The 21,442-nt window shown below is 32.7% G+C and overlaps 1 protein-coding gene across 1 annotated transcript; it reads right to left on the bottom strand.

Annotated features, from left to right (window-relative positions):
* Positions 1-558: 558 nt before the first annotated feature.
* Positions 559-21,421, bottom strand: LOC133172679 (espin-like). The gene is made up of 10 exons (XM_061307629.1): positions 20,869-21,421; positions 19,192-19,375; positions 16,631-16,816; positions 11,985-12,107; positions 6,628-6,715; positions 5,611-6,145; positions 3,058-3,316; positions 2,110-2,277; positions 1,424-1,503; positions 559-1,220 (listed from the first exon to the last, which is right to left on the bottom strand). Exons 1-10 carry the CDS (start codon positions 21,360-21,362, stop codon positions 1,187-1,189), a joined length of 2,151 nt encoding a protein of 716 aa, XP_061163613.1. The 5' UTR covers positions 21,363-21,421; the 3' UTR covers positions 559-1,186.
* Positions 21,422-21,442: the final 21 nt, after the last annotated feature.

The following is a 21,442-nucleotide window of genomic DNA, read 5'->3' as shown; positions in this document are numbered from 1 at the left end:
CAGTACACTGTGTTTTGTCAATATGCTACTTTCACAACATTCCTTGTATTTTGTCAGTGTTGGACTTGTACAATGTTAGTAGGACATCATTATAGTGGACCTCCAGGGATACTCAAGTCACAAAATTGGTAGTTTCTCATATCCGGTAAATATCTCCTTATCCATCTTTTGATTACAAAATATGACAGTAATAGACACAAATTCAAAATAAGTGAGTTAATTTGCAAATCATTTTTTATAATTCAGTAAAGAAAACTGACACATATTTGTGTGACCTTTATTTCCATCACAAAAACAAGTATGAACACTTAATTCACATATAATTGCAAAACATTTAATATCGTGCACAAATTTCTGGTCTCTGTTACTGAAGTTGCTTAAATGTGACCATTGCACACTTTAAAACTTCATTTTTTGTGCATGTATCTGATATTGTAAATATAATATATATATATATATATATATATATATATATATATATATATATATATATATATATATATATAGAAAATTGATTATTAAAATAAATTGTTTTAAATTTAAAATTAAAAAAGATCATTAAAATATTATGTGGACATTTTTGTAAAACTGTTATTAATGCATAAATAATCACCCATTTTCGGCAATCTTCATCATCAATATTTTTATTATACGGTTGAGAATAAAATTTTGTGAAATACTTGCTTTCATTTGAAAATGATATGCATACAGAGTGAAAAAAAAAAATGTGGTAAATTAAATTGAACACTTCAGCAATTGAAATTTACATCAAAAGAATCTAAAATTCTACTGATTTGGAAGCAGTATACATTGCAACTATAATAGCACCTCTTCACAACCAATACTCCATTATTAGGGGACTTCCAATATAGTGAACATATGCATAAATTTATAAACAAAACATCTTGTCAGAAATTTAAAAGCTGAACATGTATTGTAATACAGCAATTCTGTCCAAAAATTGTGTGTGTGTGTTATATATCTGCTGAAATTTTGACTAAACAAGCAAACAACATAAGACATTGCACAATAACAATAATATTTTATCAATGTAACAACTAGTAACAATTTTAGACAATTGCACAATCTGTGGGATTTCATAAACATTTTGAGACAGCAATTTTAAGTCAGGAATCATAAGGTAAGATTAGAATTGTGCTGTGGACATCTCCAGCTCTAGTTGTTGCTATTTCTTTTTATGTGCTTGCTCTGCTGCAGCTCTGAAAGTAAAAATACATGTATAGCAAAAACTGTGCCTGAGTTTTTCCCCTGGTTTTACAAATTCCACACACAGGCATTGCAGACACATAAATTAATTTTTAATTTTTTTTCACAAAGCAATAAAAAAATTTCAGTCAACTGAAAGCATTTTTGCACCATAATACATGTAGTCTTAAAACTTTAAATATATATAGTTGCTCACTTTGCTTCAGCCTCTTTTCTTTCTATTAGTTGCCTCTTCCATAGAGGCATGTTCTTAAACCTGGCTTCTATTTCTTCAAGCTACAACAAAACAATTTGATATATTTATACAGAAGGATACATTCCAATACTAGTGAAATCAAAATACAGAACAATTTCTAACTTCAGTTGCAAAATCATAAATAGGCACACCATATTTGTGAACTATCATAGTGTAAACTAAAATACTATTCGCAAAATATTCGTGAGTAAAAGCAGGTTGCTGAAGACAAACAAAAATTAAAAACCTAGTATTATTTATAAGATTCCAAAAACAGAGGTTACTGCTTTCATCAAACCTTGTCATCTACAGTAGAATTACTTAATTTGAGAACCTTATTAACTTTAGCATAATAAAAATAACAAACAATAAACACAGAAATAAATTCATGGCAAAATCTCCTTCCCTTCACAAAGAACATGAAAGAAAGATACTACATATGGATACAAGAGTGAATAAACCATCTTGACACTGACTAATCTCAGAATCACTTAGCTATATGTTGTCTCATATCAGTTTTATTTTTGATGCCATAAAGCCTACGCCACTGTGTTACAATGTTACAAAAAGTTCTAATAGGCAATAGGGCAAAAGAAAAAAATCAAAGGAAATTCAGTTTTTGTAGTTATAATAGAAAAACAACATACCTTCCTCTTTTCCTCGTGCTCTTTAAAAGCTTTCTCTGCAACATTTCTGGCCAACATTTGTCGTTTCCAATCTGGCATTGGGTTTCCAGATTTATCTACACTTTCAACTTGGTCCAAGAAATTTTTGGGATCAAAGTCTCCCTCTAATACAATTTTTTCTTTCTTTGGCTACAATGAAAATACATTTCACATTCAATGACATATTTTCACGTGGCAGTTGATTGGTTTTCTTTAATGAGCTGATTCTAGGATTGCTTTACTTTCGCCATGAAAATTTAAACAAGGGGTTAATGGGCCTTGATGGTAAACCGAGTTTCTCAGGTTATGAACACATTTGGCCTGGAATTAGTCTAGACTTTTTCTAGTTTGATGAAGAATCTATAACCATCATCAAATTCGTACAGCTTGTCTCCTAGAAGTTTAGGATAAATAAAATAAACTTGAATATATGATGATTTTAGCCCCACCCTGGGATCTGATCCATTGCCTGGAAGCATCAATTTTATTTTTTTTGATTGAGGGCTAGCTGCTCATTTTAATCATGCAAAACTTTGATGTGCTACATGTCAATAAGCAAAGAACAAGATTTCAAAAGATGTACATTCAATATATGGCCATTTTAGCCCTACCCTGGGTCCTGAATGCTGTTACCCAGAGGACAGTAATTTTAGGATTTTGGTAAAGGATTATGCACTTATTGTATTCATTTAATCTGACTGCCAACTAGATGTCCTTAATAGTGGTTTCAGAGAAGTGAAAATGTTCCAAAGTCTCTGCCTATTGCATGATGCATTATGACAGATGAAAATAGAATGCAAAAGGTCACCTAGTGACTCAAGTGACTTACAAAAAGACATTCACTTGGATATTTTTAAAGAAAGGAAAATACAATATACTTTAAAAAAATAAATGCAATGATTTGGAAAGGGTTAAGGAAAAAATTCCTGCCTGATAAGAGTGTTCACTGGAATTATGATTAGCAGCTCCATTGGTTAATGAACCAGTTTTTACTGGTCCTCCAAATGAGTATATGAAGTTCATTTTTCCTTCCTCAGTTGGTTTTTTGGTTTTCTTTAAGGTTGGAGCAACAGCAGCTTTCTTCAGTTCAGCAATCAGTCCCGTGTGGGGTGGAGTAGGACTACTCCTGGCTGACCCCGAAAAGGAGGAAGAAGTGGGACTGGGTCTTTGTGAATTCTCTGACTTGTCTCTAGAAAATATAATTCCATGGCATAGAAGGGTGTTTTATATGCATCTCAAATAACATAATTTTTATATCTTTTTTTTGTTTAGAATCTTCAAAGATGTGTTTTGATAAAAATATCTTTAATATTCTCTTTTACAGTGAGCTAAATGCAAAATAAAGAAAAGTAAGGACAAGGTCATACATTCTGTACTGATTAAGTTGCATAGACCTCTCCAACATGTATCAGTATATGTGTTTAGATAAAAATATCTCGTAGTTTCTTTGAAATTGAGCCAAATGCAAAATAAAAACATAGGTAATCAGAGATTACAGAGCTCACCTCAACGAATGTTGTCTTTAAGTAAGGCAAAGTCCCACACTAAACTAATAATCTAGGAGTGTGCATCCCTAGATGCAACATTTATGCAATTTTGGTCTGACAGGGCTTGCAATTACTTGGGAATAGACTTATCTGAAAACTTAAAACTAGTCACTCATCCAGAAAATGTAAGTCAAATCCAGCATCCGAAGCAAGTTTTGAGATTGTTCGTCCCTTGATGCATCATCCATGCAAGTTTGGTTCAGATAGGCCTTATAGTTACTTGGAAATGAGATCTGCTCCAAAAACTTTAACCTGGTTACTCATCCGGAAAATGTAGGTCAGATCCAGCATCCGAAGCAAGTCCAGTAGTGTACATCCTTAGATGTATCATCCATGCAAGTTTGGTCAATATAGGGTTTATAGATACTTGGAAATGACATCTGCTCCAAAAACTTTAACCTGGTCACTCATCCATAAAATATAGGTCAGATTCAGCATCCGAAGGAAGTTCAGTAGTGTGCATCCTTAGATGTATCATCCATGCAAGTTTGGTCAATATAGGGCTTATAGTTACTTGGAAATGAGATCTACTCCAAAAACTTTAACCTAGTCACTCATCCGGAAAATGTAGGTCAGATCCAGCATCAGAAGCAAGTTCAGTAGTGTGCATCCTTAGATGTATCATCCATGCAAGTTTGGTCAATATAGGGCTTATAGTTATTTGGAAATGAGACCTGCTCCAAAAACTTTAACCTGCTCCAAAAACTTTAACCTGCTCCAAAAACATTAACCTGGTCATTCTTTAGCTGAAATTGCAGCATCTGAAACCTTGACTGGTACAATAAAACACACTAGAAGCATCCTCCATGCATCTCTGACTAATATAGGCCATAGAAGTACTTGAAAAGAAAACTGCTCCAAAAACCTTAACCTGGGACGCCGACACCAACACCGAGGGTATTACATAAGCTCCCCCAACTTCGTTGAGGTGAGTTAGTAAGGTCAAGGTCATGGTATAGATCTATGTAAAAAATTACACAGTTATATAGTTCTCACCAATACATAACAGTATATATTTTAAGATAAAAATAACATTTAAAAAATTCTTTGAAATAAAACCATAGGGTCAAGGTTAAAGGGAAGGTCATGGTCAAATGATTTTATTGCAGTTGAATAGCTCTTGAATAATTTCTTTGAAACTGAGTTAAAACAAATTTAAGAATTGTACAGTCAAGGTCACAGAGAACATCTAGGTTTTAAAAAATGATGCAGTTGAATGGCTCTCACCAATATGTATCAGCTTATAAAGTTGATTAAAATATCTTGAATTGCCTCTTTGAAAGTGAGCTAAAAGAAAATTTAAGACAAGTGAGGTCAAAGTCAATTGGACGGCCAAGATTAAAAAAAATGTTGAGGCATTTGAATAATTCTCATGTATCACATATATCAGCATATGAAGTTATATAAAATATCATGATTAGTTTCTTTGAAACTGAGCTAAAAGAAAATTTTAGACAAGTGAGGGCAAGGTCAAAGTCAAAGGGAGGTCATGGTAAAAAATGTTGATGCAGTTGAATAGCTCTCACCAGCATGTATTAGCATATGAAGTTTGATAAAAATCTGAAATAGTTTCCTTGAAACTAAGCCAACACAAATTTAAAAATAGGAAGATCAAGGCCATGGAGAAGCTCAAAGTGAAAAAAATTGATGCAGTTGAATAGCTCTCATTAATATGTATCAGTATATGAAGTTTGATAAAAATATCTTGAGTAATGTCTTTGAAACTGTGCTAAAAGCTAAGTGAGACAGACGGACAGACAGATGGACTGGACAAAGACAGAAGGATGGAAGATGGACATGACAAACCTATCCGGCCATATTCATGGCGGGGCATAAAATTGCCATCTAAGTTATCTGTTAACATGGAGTAAAAGTATACATTAGAACTCTGCGATATGCATGCATATCTAAAGGAATCTGAAATGTGCATACTAACCTAGGCTCAATTCTGCTACTGCTGATATTTTCATGTTCACAGTTGGTTGACTCCTCCCCATTGACCTGCACAGTTTTGACTTTGTCATTGAGCTCTGTCAGTAATAATGTCCTGCTGCTTCTATAGGTATGGGGAGACAACTGTTCCACCGCTTCCTTCTCCACTCCATCCATCCTGCCTCTATTGTGTAAAGGTGGCACCTGAATAATAGGGGCTGCTGGTCTCTGAGTCAGGGGAGGTAACTCTCTGACCCCACTATACCTCTGTAGGAAATCTGAGGTACCAAAGGATTTGGTCCGGGTAACTGATTTGTTGAAATGGATTATAGAATGCGTAGAGTCAATGTCTGGCTGACTATGTGAGGAGTCCTCTAGGTTATCAAATGAGGTGGTACTTTGAGAAGATGTATGGTTGACTGGTTCAGTTATGTCCCAGTTATTATTTGTCTCATCTGACAGCTCAATTTGTCTGTAATCTCTCTTTTCACATTCTCCTGTCTCCTCTGAAAGTGTGCAAGATCCAGAATCTTCACAATCTAGGAATTGAACAAAATCAATGTTAATTTGTCAATATACTGATACATAATGCACCTAGACACATAATCACTAACTATTAAACAACACCACAATTTTGCCTACAGCATATTTACCTTGTAATCAACAAGATTTTCTATTTCTCAAGAGTAAATGCACATGTATATTGACATTCAAATTGACAGGATCTCAACTAAATGATTTTAGTGTGTTACCCAGTTTTTCAAGTCAAACACTAAGTTTCTGCGTATATTTTTCCCATATGAAACATCAAGAAACATTACGTTGTGGCATTGGAGCCCTATAAAACTGTTACACACAACTCATAGTGAAAATTAAATCCTTTAAGAAAATCTAGTGGTTACTGGTGCAATTCCATTTATTCATTCCTCAAAATGTTTGCAAAAGGTGAGTTTGGACCTTTGATTTCAAATGAAAGTCTTGAATGTAAGAATCAGTCAAGGTGTAAACAGGAAACACCTACCTTGCCTTCTGGATCTACTGGCAATGGATGCTGTCTCTAAATGATGGGTCCAAGACTGGTTGGCTTCTTCCACATCAACACCAACTTGCTACAAAACAAAGACAAAAGTTTATCTTACCTTAAAAAACAATATGCATTTTCAAAAATTATCGCATATTATGAATGGATGATTAAAAGTACCTCAAGCATATAAGAATATACTTACTTGTTCATAAAACATTTAATTTGGCAAATAATGCACCAATGCTACCATAACAAGATACATAAATAATAAACATTAATTAAGATAATGTATTGGTACTATAAAAGTATAGACTAGTATGCCATAACTCACAAAGAATTGATAATTATCTTGGGAGAATTCATAAATTATTCAAAAATATATTAGTGATGTCCTGTTGGGTGCATCAATGAGATATCTGTTAACAAAGTCTGCATAGTCTCATTGTTATCCAGTTATCTTTATTTTTATCCATTCCAATTCTAGCTCATTTCAAATATATTTAGTTATTGTAAAGACTACTTTTCATTGCCTTCCTTTGACCAGGATGAGTATTAATAGTCTCAGGATCAAGACAACCCTCTAGAGATAATTAACCTTTGTTCTTTAGTATGAACTCTTCTGCCTCTGCATTATAAAATTTATATATATCTTTGAAACTTTTTAGTGGTAGGGTTTAAAGGAGTCTCTTTTCATATAATTTTATTTCATTTTTGTCTTAGAAAATTAATCTTTTAAGCAGACATTATCAGAAATCCTTATTAACTATCAGGAAACTTGACAATAATCTGAATTGGATCAAGAAACTTATGCATGTAGTCTCCAATATATTTTTTTAATATAATCACAGTGTTACAGGTAGATGTAAAAACTATTCCCTTTAATTTGTTAATATAATTAAACCTTAAATTAGAATGCAAATAATTACAATTGGCAAAAAGATTGACCCAAACTCATGCAATGCTAAAGAAGTTCAATCTCTTTTCACAAAAGAAACAAATGTTTTATAAAAGATAATTTATTAAATATCACAACATATTGCACACAAAGAAAATTCAACAGCTGCACAATGTGGAAACAAATACCTGGTACATCTAAAGTGAAATAAGTAATGTATAAAAGATCATAATATCTGGCTGGAAAACTTAAATACAACTAACAGTAATAATTACAATTAACATAGCATACTACTATTAATATAGCAAAATAGATATAAAAGATGGATAATTAAACTGCAATTCTGCAGTATTCTTTAGTCCCTTAAGAGATTTTGTGATTCCAGATTGAAGAAGACTTGAAAATGAAAAGAGCATGCTGAATATGACTTGAATTTGGTTCAAACTTAAGCTCAATATATATAGATATACCAGTAAACTAAATAACTGCATGTACTGGTAACCAGTTACTAGTGTAAAGGACACATTCTCTGATTATTAGGTGCTATGTAGTGAGGAATATGGTAAAATATAAAGTGAGATTTTAACAATTCAAAACAAGACAACACATTCATATTCTAAAAAGCATATATCTTATTAAGGTAAGCTGTTAGGTTTCACACATACATACATGTACATATTATAGAGCCCTATCATGACCACAATGCTCAGGAATATCCATCATCTGACTGTTTCACATTCATCCATACTGAGTAATTTTTTCAAATTAATATGGCAATCAAAGGACATGAAAAAAAAAACAACCTCACTGATAAAGAGGATGAAGAAATGTGTGGCTTTATTAATCTGTCATACTTTTCTTCAGAAAAAATACCTCAGTCAAATGAAGGCTATAGCAGACATGTTAATATTCCTATTGCTCCAAATGTTGCACATATCTTTGAAAACACTAGACAATTTGAACTAGGTTTTAAAACTTAAGAAATAGCACTATATAAGAATTTGAAACTTTATATTTGAAAGACTGACAAAGGACAATCTTTGACTAGAAAACTGATGTGAACTTAGGATCACATCAGCCAAGAAGCACAAACACAGCCATCCTATCCCACTTTTGAGTAAACCTATTTCTCATTCAATCCTTTTTACCTTGTGAAATACATGTATTTTATCTAAGAATTTTCTTTAATATTTTAGTTTAGCTAAAAATCACCAAGTAAAAATGATGTTTTTATCAAAAAATTTTATATATAAAGTATACAAGTTCAATATACTGTATTTCTATCTCTACCACTTTTAATATCTTTCTATAAAAAAAATAAATTAAGTTGAATCTTCTAAGACTTTTAATAATAAACAAAAACAGTGAGAATAATAATTTTGTATTTATCTTTTGTTATAGGAATTAGGAGGAACTGGGTTATTTGACAGCAAAGAAATTATATCACTATCTACTTTTATAATTAATTTTATAATTTTTTATTAATTTTATAATTAAAACCCTCCACTCAATACCATGTTATTAATAAGATTAATTGGTGCATATACTGTTGTCAGCAATCATTAGAATAAAAAAAATTGAAGAAATCTTCACTGGGCAACACATGTAATCACATAAGGTTCTGCTAACACTTAGGTGTATTCATCTTAAATGTTGTTAGTAAATTTCAACAAAATACAAACTGTTAAAGCAGAATTAATACTATCATCATTGAAGCTTAATGAATTATAAACATATATATGTATTTGAAAAAATAAAAACAAGAGGGCCATGGGCTACAATGCTCATCTGAATCATCTTGGTCCTGCTGTTTTCTTGAACAAGGTTTTTAAAAAATCTTGGATATTCTCTTGGAGAATTTTGATTCCTTTTTGTGGCCCCATCCTAATCCCAATGGGCCATGACTTACCCAAACAATTCATGACTGATGGGGATGGTGAATATCAAACTAACTATGGAGCTCCTGGTCTGGAGAGGAAGAATTTTAAAGATATTCCTAAATATTTTGTAAAAATTTTACATTAAATAAAAAATATATGTAAAACTAAATCATTCTATCTCAATGTGACCACCCTAATCTGATGACCATGATTTAAGAAACTTGAAACTTCAGTACACAGGGATGCTTGTATATCACAATTTCTTGGCCTTGCTGTTCTTGAGAAGATTAAAAAGATTTATCCTATATATTTCTACGTCAATATGATCTCTAGCCCCTGGAGCCATGTTTTGAACAAATTTGAATCTATATAAATATCTATGGAAGCTTCACATCAGTTTTATCTTTACTATCCAGTGATTTTTTATATGACCCCATCATATTTTCACTATATCCTAATTATCTCTCCTTAAAAGATGGCATAGCTCTTCATTTGAACAAATTTGAGTCTCTTTTACCTATAAAGAATGCTTTGTGGCAGGTCTGATAGAAATCAGACTTTCTCTGGTGCAGAAGAAGTTGAAAATATACAGACAACATGACAGACTAACATACTTTTAGATCAGAATAGCTCTCTTGAGCCTTCAGCTCAGGCAAATTTAAAACCTGCATATGGTTGGGTACAATTCCTCTATGGTGAGATCATTACGCTTACCCAAACATCCCTCTACAGCAGACAAAAAAATCATTCTTTGGGGCAAAAAAATCAACAAATTTACCTCAAAGTCAAGTATGATTAAAACAAGAGAAACCCAGGAAATTTTACAACATGCTCATTAACTTTTGATTATTCATCTTGCAGAAAAAATAAGAGTCAAGTGAATGGTTACAGCTGCATTAATTGTGAATCTTCATATAGAAATGATAGCAGGATAAAAATGAAGGACTTTTGGATTCTTTTTACAAACAAATCATTTAAGTTTAATGAATACATTTAGATTTTTTTTTCATGAACTTAACATAGCTTTCTCATTTGCAGCAGTATTATCAGTCATCAATACATGTAGCACAATGAATTGACATCTAAATGCTTTTGAAATTTGTTAACTCATACTTTTAAATAATCATTATTTAGTTGAAAATGTTATCATTATTCAATTGAAAATGTTATCTTTTACAATCATCTTTTATTCAAATGTATATTAATTAACAAAAAGTAATCAAGTAATAGAAATTACTTTTAGGAATAAAATTGTGGAATTTGTTTGTTTGTTTGTTTTTTAATCTACAAAATACAGGCAAATCGTGTTATCTTTAACTCAAGGGGATCAAAAAAGAAATTTGAAATATCCAAAGATCTGAGATATTGAGGTTAAATTATATAAAGAAAAAGTGGTTGGGACTTCCATATCACTACAATATATCCTTGGTATTCAACATATCAATGTTGGAGATAACATAGAGTTCAAATGCATCATCAATTTACACATTAGACAAAATATTATACCGGTAACCATTCAATTTTTCAACGCAGAATCTGAAATACTGGTTAATAGATTAAAAAGCCCCAAAAGTTGCAATGCACTAGGATATATTTTATTCAATTAGAGGGATGCTTAGCCTATGATCTCACTATAGCATTTTGCCCCACCTGTTTAAAAAAAAAAAATCTTCCTTTTCAGACAATTTTTGTTTTTATTAATAATTTTTACATGAGATTTCAAAATTTGGAATCATGTTTACTCTAAAATTACTGATATGTAATATGAATATTGACCCATATACATAGATAATGCATATGTCACACATATATATTGAGGAAAAAAAAGACTTAAATAAAGTTTCCACTGGTATCCATGCATAGATTTGAGTAATATTGTTCTGATGTTACCTTAGTAAAACCTTACGGGGTCCTTCATCTGTCAATAATAAAAGGGTTAAACACAATAGAAAAGAGCAAAACAATGGGCCATGCCGTATATCTGACATGCAAAAAACACCATTACGGACATAGATATTACACAGCATACATCATGTACTTGAAAAATTAATGTCAAAGTCATGTATGAATGCAAAATAATTATCAAATGAACTGGAAATTGAGATAATGCTATGGGTGTTTTCAATAATACTGCATACTGATAAAATGACATTTATTAAGCTGACATTCTTTCAACATGACAATTTTACATTTCAAAGAGTGTATGCAATCAAAGCACTGTGAAAATTTTGGGAAAACACCTTTAGGTGGATTGTGTAAAAAAGTTTGATTTTAATCACAACTGAAAAACATAGAGTCCTGAAAACTTTACTCGGAATTTACAGATTTTCTGAAAACTTTACTCAAAATTGATGGATCTTTTTTTTTTTGTAAAGGACATACCTACGTAATAGAGGCAAATTAAGGTCACAACAAAGATAGTTTACACATTTTCAATCAATTAAAAGATGATAAACAGGAATTGACCCAAACTTTGGGGAACACTGATCTTGATGTTTTACAGAAAATGACCAACAGATGACATAAACTTCCATGTACTTGTAATCTCTTAAGGACTTTGTTGTAAAGTTAACACTTACTTTTACTTTGATTTCTTTAGCACACTGATCATTAGAACACCTCTCTGCTAACTCAGAGGCTGTTAAACCTTGGTTGTCTGTTATATCTGGATTACAGTGGTTCTCCAGTAGAACTCTCACAACCTGAAATGTGGACAAGGTAGCTGCCTTAATTATAAAGTGTAGTTATCCAAAGGCTGCTGTAATTACTGCTTCGATATAAAAATTAACAAAATGTAACATCTATTTTCAGCTTGAAAAAAAAAAATCAATTAGGGTATATATGTTGTTTTCATTAAGCCTTATATCATCTTTACACTCATTACCTGTAAACTGAAGGACAAAATGATGTCCTTGAAAGTTTAATCCACATCAAAAATTGTAATAAATCCTTATTAAAGTGCATACCAGCATCTGAAGACACTGGATGACAAAATCTAGAATGTAATTTAATTAATGAAATCTACAAAATTATATTGACTCAGATGATGCAAACCTCTCAAGCTGAATAATTCAATAAGAAATCCATGACAGCCAAGGGTCCCTTTTTCCTACACCACTAACTTTGAGTGGTAACAGATGTCAGAGATATTTTGGAGACCATCAATAATTACATAGCAATGACAGTGACAGATAACCGAAATTCTAGTAATTAGCAAATAACCTCGGCTTTTCCGGTCACAGAAAATGCATGATCAACAATGGCATCATTATATAGCAATTAAAATCTATGGCAACAGGTAGTCCATGTTCCAGGTAAATGTAGATAGTGCTATAAATATAGTTGTGACCAGACACATTTTATTGATTTTTAACTTCATGATGATGAATTTTCAAATGCCTTGTGAATATACATCTAAGAAGAATTGAAGACATGAGCAAAATCATACTACTGTATATCTACATAAAATGAATTGATGGAAAACTAAAGATCCAATCTTTTGAACAATATAACATCTGAGATCATAATTTGAAAGTAACTAGTATTAGTTCAATAGAAATACTTATCAGTTTTATTTCTCAAACTCTTGAAGAACAGCATTAAAATTTACTCTACGGAAAAGAGGCTTGCAAGTATTTTGCTCATAGACCTTGCATATACTTGAAACTTCTTCTTTCTTATATTCAATACAAGGAATTAACTAGAAATATGTCCATAGGACATGAATGCCCCACCCAGGGTTCCTTAGTAATGGAACATGAAAAGAAATGTACCTTGCCTCTTTGTTTAAGATTAGGGTAAATGAGGAATAGTGAGGTCAAGGTCATAGGGAAGGTGAAGGTCAGAAAAATACGACACAGTTAAATAGCTCTTGCCAATTTGAATTAGTGTATGAAGTTTGAAAATATCTTGAAAAGTTTCTTTGAAACTGTTATAAACACAACAAATAGTAAAATCAAAGGGCAGGTCAAGTTAAAAAAAAAAATTGGACACAGCTGATAAGCGCTCACCAATATGTATATGTGTTTAGATAAAAATATCTTGAACAGTTTCTTTGAAATTGAACTAACTCAAATTTAAGAATAGCTTATAAGGTCAAGGTCATGAGAAAGTCAAGGTCCAAAATTCATTTGAATAGCTTTCTCCAATATGTATCTGCATATGAAGTTTGATAAAAATATCTTCAATAGTTTCTTTGAAACTTAGCTAAATGCAAAATGTCATGTACAGACAGATGGAAGGATGGAAAGATGGAAGGATGGGAAGACAGAAGATGGACATGACTAACACTATATTCCCCTGCCATATTCATGGCAGGGCATAAAAAGTACATGTATACCAATGCTTTCCTATCTACCAGAGAATGCTTTTTAACTGTCAATGAGCCTCCCCTACCCACCCAACCACCCATGATATCATGTAACTTTGATATGAAAGAATGTATTCCAAATTTATACTTTTCATATTTTATAGAGGCATTTGTCAAAAGAAATCATTTTTACCTTACACACATAATATAAGGAATCTAAAGTATATCTATTTTAGGGTATTCAAAATTATCACATCCATAAGTCATGGGCAGCTAATTAGCATAAGCATGAAATGGCAATATTAGACTTCCTATTCATTATACATATGAAAATTTATAATCTGGCAATGATCACAAATTATCTCACAACAGTCAGTTTATAAGGCACTCAAATGTGAATCCTGTTAAAATATAGAAGAACACAAATAGTGTATTTACCCGTAATATCTTATATGGCTCTCAAATTTTCACAGCCTCTTAAACAGCATGAACATCCATTTGCTTTTAAGTTTGTATTTCCAAAATCATAATCAAACAAACTGCAACTGCATGCACACTTTATTTTTCTTCATGTCAAGGTATTCTACAGGTATCAATTCACTGTTTGTTAAGGACGTTTACCCTACGAATCACTGCAGCCCACTCAAAAAATGAAAACCTTTCTATTAAAACAGAGGAATGATAAATGTATACCTTACAAAGCAGACATACATAGAAATCTACCTTTTTCTGTTTCACAACTTGCAGTATTGATTGTCAGAAATATCAAAGTACCTTGGGTTGATGTAATCCTAGCTTTCACAGTCAACTAAGGTGTTGCCACATCCTCTGCCAGGAAGCAGGTGCAATGTTAATAAAGTGTGACTGTTATCTTGCATGACAATTGAGAAAGAGTCACCACTGGGTTTGAAAACTAAGATAACCTAGCAGTGGTTTGGAGACATTGTATCTATGTTCTATAGAAATGGTATGATAATCATGCAGGCCAGAGGTGTGGATGATAAATTAGGCTATATCCTAACAAATTATTACCTAACACTTCTGATGCCGAGTCAGGCTTTTGCCCCTCACAACAACCTTATTGGTCACCTTGTACACAATACGTACTATGCGAAAGTGTTTACATCATTACTGATTACTGTATTTCAATTTTATTAGTTTTTCGTCCATCTGTCCAGGTGTGAGTAATGTAAGGACATATGAAATGATCAGGTGAGACCCTACAAACAAATACTAGTCCACTTCTATTTAATTGTGAATAAACACAATAATGGGGAAAATTAATAGTTTGCTCTCATTTTTTTTTCTATGAATATACTTCATTTTTTTTTTGGGGGGGGGGGGGGGGGGGGGGGAGAGAGATTACAAAACAAGAGGCCCATGGGCCACAATACTCACCTGAGTAACTTTAGCCATGCTGTTCTTCAGATTTGCAAAAAGATATTTATATTCCCATGAAAAATTGTGACTCCATATCATAGCCCCACTCTAACTCTAAGGGTCTCTGAATCCACACAACATGGGGATGCTTCAATATCATTATGATTAACTTGGCCTTGAAGTAATGGAGAATTTGTAAAATTTTATCCCTATTTTAGCTTACTGTAACTCACAGTGTGTAATAAAAAAAAATGAATCCACTCAACTTGTGAATGTTTGCATATGTATGGCATGACTGTGGTTCTTGAGAAGACTTTCAAAATTTATTTCCCATTAAGGCCCAATATAAATTTTGATCCCCTGTTGTGGACCCACTCTATCCCCAGGCACCATGATTTGAACAATTCAAAATCTACAACACCTCAGTAACCTTTCACAAATCTTTCATCTTTTCTGGTCCAGTGCTTTTCAGAAGAAGATTTTTAAAGAGTTTTTCCTATATTTTTCAATGTAAAACTTTGATCTCTTACTGTGGTCCCACCCTACCCCCAGGGACCAAGATAAGAACAATATACAATCTACACTACCTCAGAAAGCTTTCAAATAACTTTCAAATCTTCTTGCCTAGTGGTTCTTGGGAAGAAGATTTTTTAATGACCTTACTCTATTTTTGCATTTTCTTGATAATCTCCCCTTGGAATAGGACTTGGCCCTTCAATTGAACAATTTAGAATGGTGTCTTCTACCTATTCCCACTTTTTAAAAATCTCAATTCCACCTATTCCCAATTGAAAATAACAATAGATGTTTTGATAGTAATTATGCTTTTACGCAAATTAGACTAATTACATCCCATCTTAGATTTACCTGCATTTTGTACATTTTAAGACAGAAAATAAATAGATATATGATAAAAATGATTTATTTAAATTAAATATATGGATTTTAGAAAATAAAAAAAAAAGATTTATTTAAAAAAAATATATTTAAATAGCGAATTTTAGAAAATAAAATTACTGGGGAAAACAGGATTAAATCTACTTAAAATTTTCCAATTTTTCTTTATTATTTAAATATTAGTTAAAAGTCTGATTTATAATTTAAAAAAGTCAATATACCTGTCCTCTATTCCAAAAGGTGTTCATTAATCACTGTTTATACAGTAGTTATATGTTTATATTGTTAATTATTTGTTTACACAAAAATTCCACCTATTCCCACATAAAATTTTACAATTTCCTACCTGATTTTCAAAATGTAGGAATAGGTAGAATAAACCTTCAGAACCCCCGTCACCCAAGAATGTCAATTGTGCCAATTTTGGTTAAAGATGGCCGAGTGGTTCTTGAGAAGAAGTCAAAAATGTGTAAAATTTATAGTTGGATGGACAAACAAACAGGTATAAATGTACAGCTAGACAGGTGGACAGATGCCGGACAACACTGGTGATTACAAAAGTTCATTTGAACTTTCAGCTCAGGTGATCTTAAAACCAATTCTTAATACATTTCTGATATACTATAGCACAACAGTAACCTTGAGATGTCCCACTTCTGCTGCATTGTGTAGAGGACTGCCTCCAAGGTTATCCAGGGTGACCTTGGCCCCTCCCTCTGTCAACAGCCATCTAACGACTTCAGTATGACCCATGCTTGCTGCATAATGAAGACAGGAAGCTCCGTCAAAGTCTCGTTCATTAACATTGCATTTCTGTTCCAATACCTGTTGAGGAAAAACATTGTTTGTATTTGAACATGTATTGTATGTTTTAGTTAAAAGATAAAACTCCTGAATCTGAAGGCTATGAGGCAATGACAATAAACAGTTTGATAGAAAAAGGCTGTTTTTTAAAACACTGATTCTACAATATATTGTAGTACCTCAGAGGATAATTTAATGACTGGAATTAGTATATATGGTATGTTCAGATGGTTTCTTTGCAATATTTTGACATGCATTAGCCATGGTCACTTTTCTTCTATTGAAATTTCACTATGTTGATTAATTGTTATTTTTGTAAGAACAATACTACAAACCAAAAAAAAACAATGAGCTGTGTATTGTGCAACTGTAAAATCATTATATGAATTTTTTCAGGTCAAATCTGTCCTGTTGTCAAAGATATTTGAAAGCTTTTTCCTAACAACAAAACAAGTGGCCCATGAGCCACAAAGCTCACCGGAGACACAGCTTGACTCTGTGATATTTCATCAGATTTTAAAAAGATTTTCCCCTCATTATTCACATGAACAAGAAATGTTATGTGCCCTCCTGTGGCAATTTTGAAAAGGATCAACTTTAAATTAAGGATATCTGACTTTGATCTCAATAGGGATCACCTACTACTAAGAGTATGTATTAACATGTACTGTATGTGTACTTAAAAAAGCAGGCTTCATATTTTAGCGGCTTTGGCACAAACAACAATGCGCTAATTCATGAATACCGCTAAGAAATCATTTATAAATACAATATACGGCACGGACATGTATAGCGCTAATTCATGATTTTGCCAACAACTCCATACCCAGTGATTGCGCTAAATTTTGAATACGCTAATTTATGTACACCTACAGTATCTTCTTGCTTTTATTTTTTTTTTTTTGTTGAAACACATGTAAAGATTATTGATTAACATTCCACTCGTGAATTCATATTCTTGCAATTTGAGGTCAATAAGTAATTTTGAGATATTAAGTACTCAGACACATAAAATAAGGAATCTACATTATCTGTCAAAGGGTTCTCAAGATATCTTCAAATGTCCAGAGTAGTTTCCCTTGACCTTTAACCTTGTGGCCTCAAAATTAATAGGTCATCTACTCTTTAGGGGGTAGCAGTGTATCAAGTTTCATGTCTGTCAAGCAAAGGGTTTTCAAATTATTAAGCAGACAATATATTCCTATGCTAAAGTAGTTTGATCCTGACCTTTGACCCTGTGACCTCAAAATCAATAGGGGACATATACTTCCTACGGGTACCAGTGTACAATGTTTGATGACTGTAAGGGAAAGGGTTCTTAAGATGCTGATTAGACAACACTTGGTCTACTGAGTGTTGTCTACTTTTATCTTCCTTTGATAAAATCAGATCTCTGTTGTTGCCCATTCCCTGCCTGGGGGGCCATGATTTGAATAAATTTGAATCTGCTCTTTCTGATGATGCTTGGACATTAATCAGACAAAACATGGCCCTGTAATTCTTCGGAAGAAAATTAAAGATTCTTTTCTATACATTTCCATGTAAAACTTTGATACCCCCTACTGTGGCCAGCCCCACCTCCTCCTGAGAGGATTTTTTTAAAAATTGCCCAGTATATAATATTCCTATATGTACAACTTTGATTCCTTATAATGGCCCCTCCCTAGCTCAGGATCCATGATTTGAGCAAACTTGCTTTTTCGCTACATGATGATGCTTGCAAATATCAATTTAACAAAACCTGTCCCTGCTGTCATTGAGAAAAAGATATTTAAAGAATTTTTTCCTATCTATTCCACTGTAGAACTTTGATCCCTTCAGACCCTTCTTGTGCCGACCTAAACCCCAAGGGCCATAAATTGACCAAAGTTGAATCTGCACCCACTACAAGGATCCTTGCATACAATATGACTATCAAATCATGGCTTTAATGTTCTTCAGAAGAAAGAAATTTTTTTAAAGATTTTTCCCTATATATTCCATTGTAAAACTTTGATCCCCTATTGTGGCATCACCCTACCCCCATGGGTCATAAATTGAGCAAACTTGAATCTACTCTATACAAGAAAGCTTTCATGTAAGTTTTGTCTTTTTGGTCAAATGGTTTTTGAAAAGATTTGTAAATGAATCTACCATATTTTATATATTTCTTAATTATCTCCTCTTGAAAGAGAGCATGACTCTTTATTTATATAAACTTGAATCCCCTTCACCCAAGGATGCTTTCAGCCTTTGTGGCAAGTTTGGTTAAAATTGGTCCAGTGATTCTACAGAAGAAGTTGAAAATGTGAAAAGATGGATGTCGTTTACCCTTTGATCAGAAAGAGTTTTTGGCTCATGGGGGCTAAAAATTGTGAAATTTCAATAGTGTTCTTTTAATTCATACAATAACTTACCAAAAACTTCACACAATCAAGATGTCCACTTTGGGATGCAGCATGTAAACATGACATGCCATCATATGCATGAATTTTAACAGTGCCACCTTTTTGAACTAGTAACTTGAGGACCTCTAAATGCCCACTCTGTGCAGCAATATATATTGAGGTTGCTCCATTTGTCATTTGCATGTTCACAGATCTGTAATAAAATAGCATGACATTTTCACAAACAATGCATAGGGTAATCAATTCTACAACCTTATACTAAAAAGGACATTTTGAAAGAGTAAATACTGAGAATCCTATCATCTCATACAGACAGACACCGCAGAAAAACTCACTCAAATGCCCCTTTACCCAACATTATTTACAGCAAATCTGAAATTTTGTTTTGTCTGCGCACATGATCAAGAAATCATTAACATGTTTTTCAAATTTAAGCATTTATAAAGTACATGGAGAATTACAATGAGAAAAAATGCCTATGGTTTGAGAGAACGGCCTCATGTTTAAGTTTTGCATTAAGATTTAAAAACTTCCCATCATAAATGGAAAAATAAAAAAAAACAAATATTTAGAAAGAATATAGGGATGGAGAAGTCTAAATATGTCTAAAGCCAGAATACAATATTTATGTATATCCACACCCCAGGCCCAAGACTTAGTAAATTTTTCATTAAATTTGAGGCACTGGATTTAAGGGCAATATCAAAATTTTTAACAAGTATCGTAAGTACTACATTTCTCTAAACATACTCAATTTTCTGGATCATGCCATAATTCCTTGCAAACTTTGATCATACATGGTGGTCAAAAGATATATGTGACCAAGATATAGTTCATACATAGAATTCAAAGGAAGCATATTTGTGTCCTCTCATAAAACCTATATACCAAAGCCTTAATTCTTTAATAACCTGTGGCCCTTTCACAAATTTCTTACGACTCTTAGAATAATCTAACTGTGTCTCAGGACAAGCCCTCACCACAGTTACAGTACGTCCCATATAGTTGCAATGTAGCAAATTGGAGAGGATCCACTCGGAAATGGCTTTGAAGAATTCAAAAGGAGTTCCACTGAAAATAACTACTACATTACTCACAACAAACCCTTTTGAGTTTGTATATGCTTTTAAGTTTACCCTAAGAAATAATCCATATAAACATGATAAAGACAAAAATTCAACTTATTTTCTCAACATTTTTTTTTTTTGCTTCAAATTTATAAGCCATGTTGACATTCAATTGGAACTCTCTGGATTATTGTAGTTAATGTGTAGAATAGAGTTATCTGCCTTGTTTATTTTGCTACATTGCCAACACATGGAACAAATTCTATCATTAAACTGGTCCGTAAAACAAGATCATTTTTATGACAGAATGTTCTAGCTAGATCTAAATTAAAGTATATATAAATATATATTATATATATATTATATTTTATATATATATATTATATATATATTATATTATATTATATATATATATATATATATATATATATATATATATATATATATATATATATATATATATACATATGTAAATGTTTTTGATGATATTCAATGAATTTATACAACTACGCTCATGCCAATAGTCACAATGTCAGACCTATTGTTTAAACAATTCTTCAATATTCTTTATATCTGATGCATGTGTTAATTTCTCGTAAGGATTTAATATAGCACACACCTAGGAGAATCCTTTAATAGAATTTGAACAGTGTCCACACTTCCACCAGAAGCAGCAAAATGAAGAGGGAGAGCACCACTTGCTGCTTTTATCATCGCCAAATCACCCCGAGTATTATCAAGAATCCATTCTACAAGTGAAGCATGCCCATATCTAGCTGCCAAATGCAATATAGTTGCTCCAGTGCCATCTTGATCATCTGGAGACAAAGGAGGTTTGGCTTGTTTCAATAACCATTGTACAGTGGCTAATTTCCCTGAAGCTGCAGCATCATGGGCTGGAGTAGAGCCCACCATGGACCGCTTGTGGTGGTTGAACTGTCTGGCCTGAACAAGATACTCTATAACATCTACTCTACCCGCCCTTGATGCATAATGGCAGCAATTGGCCCCCTTCTCATCTACGATCTTGTCTGTGAGTTGTTCAGAACTTAACGTCGACAGAAAAGAAATATTTCCATCTGTAGTTGCTGTGAAAATTTGACTTGTCACCATTTTTTTCAAAATATTGTCCAACCTACATTACTCACTCGCACTTGTCGTCTGCAACCGGAAGTTACCTCACTTTTGGAAAA

Source organism: Saccostrea echinata, unplaced genomic scaffold (genome assembly GCF_033153115.1).
Source record: "Saccostrea echinata isolate AGI-Se365-2 ecotype Australia unplaced genomic scaffold, CSIRO_AGI_Sech_v1 ptg000054l, whole genome shotgun sequence".
In the NCBI taxonomy this organism is placed as follows: Eukaryota; Metazoa; Mollusca; class Bivalvia; order Ostreida; family Ostreidae; genus Saccostrea; species Saccostrea echinata.
The sequence above is the reverse complement of the archived record's forward strand: the minus strand, read 5'-3'. Positions and strand labels throughout refer to the sequence as shown.